The sequence below is a fragment of the Limulus polyphemus genome, unplaced genomic scaffold (assembly GCF_000517525.1).
Source record: "Limulus polyphemus unplaced genomic scaffold, Limulus_polyphemus-2.1.2 Scaffold5162, whole genome shotgun sequence".
In the NCBI taxonomy this organism is placed as follows: domain Eukaryota; kingdom Metazoa; phylum Arthropoda; class Merostomata; order Xiphosura; family Limulidae; genus Limulus; species Limulus polyphemus.
This window is the reverse complement of record NW_013670772.1, coordinates 36,536-37,970: the sequence shown is the minus strand read 5'-3', so window position 1 is coordinate 37,970 and position 1,435 is coordinate 36,536. Positions and strand designations below refer to the sequence as shown.

Below are 1,435 nucleotides of genomic sequence, written 5' to 3'. Positions count from 1 at the left end.
GTACAGTTGTGCTCCAAATGATGTGTTTGGTGTACAGTTGTGCTCCTAATCGCGTGTTTAATGTACACCTGTGCTCCAAATCATATGTTTAATGTACAGTTGCGCTCCAAATCGCGTGTGTAACGTGTAGATGTGCTCCTAATGGCGTGTTTAATGCATACCTGTGTTCCGAATGCGTGTTTGACGTGTTCCTAGTCAAATAAGTACTTTACTGCATGTTTCTTCTCGAAGGAGTCAACATAGCCTGGTTACACATTACTCAACAGCCTTACCTTTGATGAAGTCAACTGCTTGTTCTAGACCGTAAGTGTCTTTGTCGCAGTCGTCAAGAATGTAAGCCCCAAGAGTAATCCCCGGTAGAAAGCCTTCCTGGTTATTCACCCAGTCGATGGTGTACAACATGCACTCCAGTGCTTGAATTCCACCCTGAGGCATGATTGGTCCACAGATTTGGGTGTCTTCCCGCTCGTGCACCATCATGAGCCCACCAAGAATAATGTCCCCTTCTACTTCGGCCACTCGTTTCACTGGCCACGTGTAGTTCAACTTGGCGTTTCGTTTAGTCCACTTCCAGCTCGTTATTGAACGAGGAAACAATGAATGGGGTTTCCAGGAATCTCCACCCTCCCCGTTCAAGAATTGAGAGAATGTTTGAAAATCGGCGAAACTGTGGTGCTCCATTAAACTGTTGGTTAACACCTGAGCCAGGTCAGCAGTCCCGGCATATTGTTGGTTATGAGAAGAGAAGCAACTTTGACAAAGTAGTAAGAGCAGAACTTCAGTAGTTAATAGGTTTAATGGCATGGCGGAAGGTTGTGTGATTAAACACGTCGAGAATTTAAAATAATGAAAAAAAAAAAGGTCGACAGTATTCACTCGTACGATCAATTATAATATTAACCCTAGGGTGAGAGGAATGTCAGATAAGGTGGCGGAGAATAAGACTTGGAAGAGTGGCACAGCTGATTCATTAACTCGTGCGAGAACTGAGAGCTCTTCGGTTGGAGAACCTTTCACCACCTACTGACGAGCTTCGATACTGGCAGCCGCCAGTCTATCAGCGCTTTCGTGGCCACGCTAGCTTAGTGCGCCCTCTCGGCCTGGAAACCTCAGTTTTCTCGGCGTTCGATAGGAGAAGTAAGTTCAAGTGGGCGAAGAGCGGAATGTAGGATAGGAGCGGGTAGTTAACGAGAGTTAAAACAATTAGGGTAAGGTTAAAACACAAGAGGCAAGGGTTAGATAAGTAAATGAAGCAAGAATCAGAACGACGAGAAAATGGATGGATTGAAAATAGAAGAAGATAAACAGAGACAGCTTGATGGAATGGAAGGCCACTAAATTAATATCAACTGGTAAGAAGATAGTTCCTTCCTCTGTTTTTATCTGAATTCTTTTCATTCTCAGAATTCTCCACTATTTTCTGATTCATATTTTT

The 1,435-nt window shown here is 43.9% G+C and overlaps 1 protein-coding gene across 1 annotated transcript in view; it reads right to left on the bottom strand.

Annotated features, from left to right (window-relative positions):
• The window catches only part of LOC111089066 (metabotropic glutamate receptor 2-like), a 39,118-nt gene extending 38,109 nt beyond the window's left edge, over positions 1 to 1,009 (bottom strand). Inside the window, exon 1 of the mRNA XM_022400813.1 lies at positions 273 to 1,009. Within this exon, the coding sequence (XP_022256521.1) occupies positions 273 to 804 (532 nt within the window). The 5' untranslated portion in view covers positions 805 to 1,009. The remainder of the gene's footprint in view (positions 1 to 272) is intronic.
• Between the last annotated feature and the right edge of the window lie 426 nt (positions 1,010 to 1,435).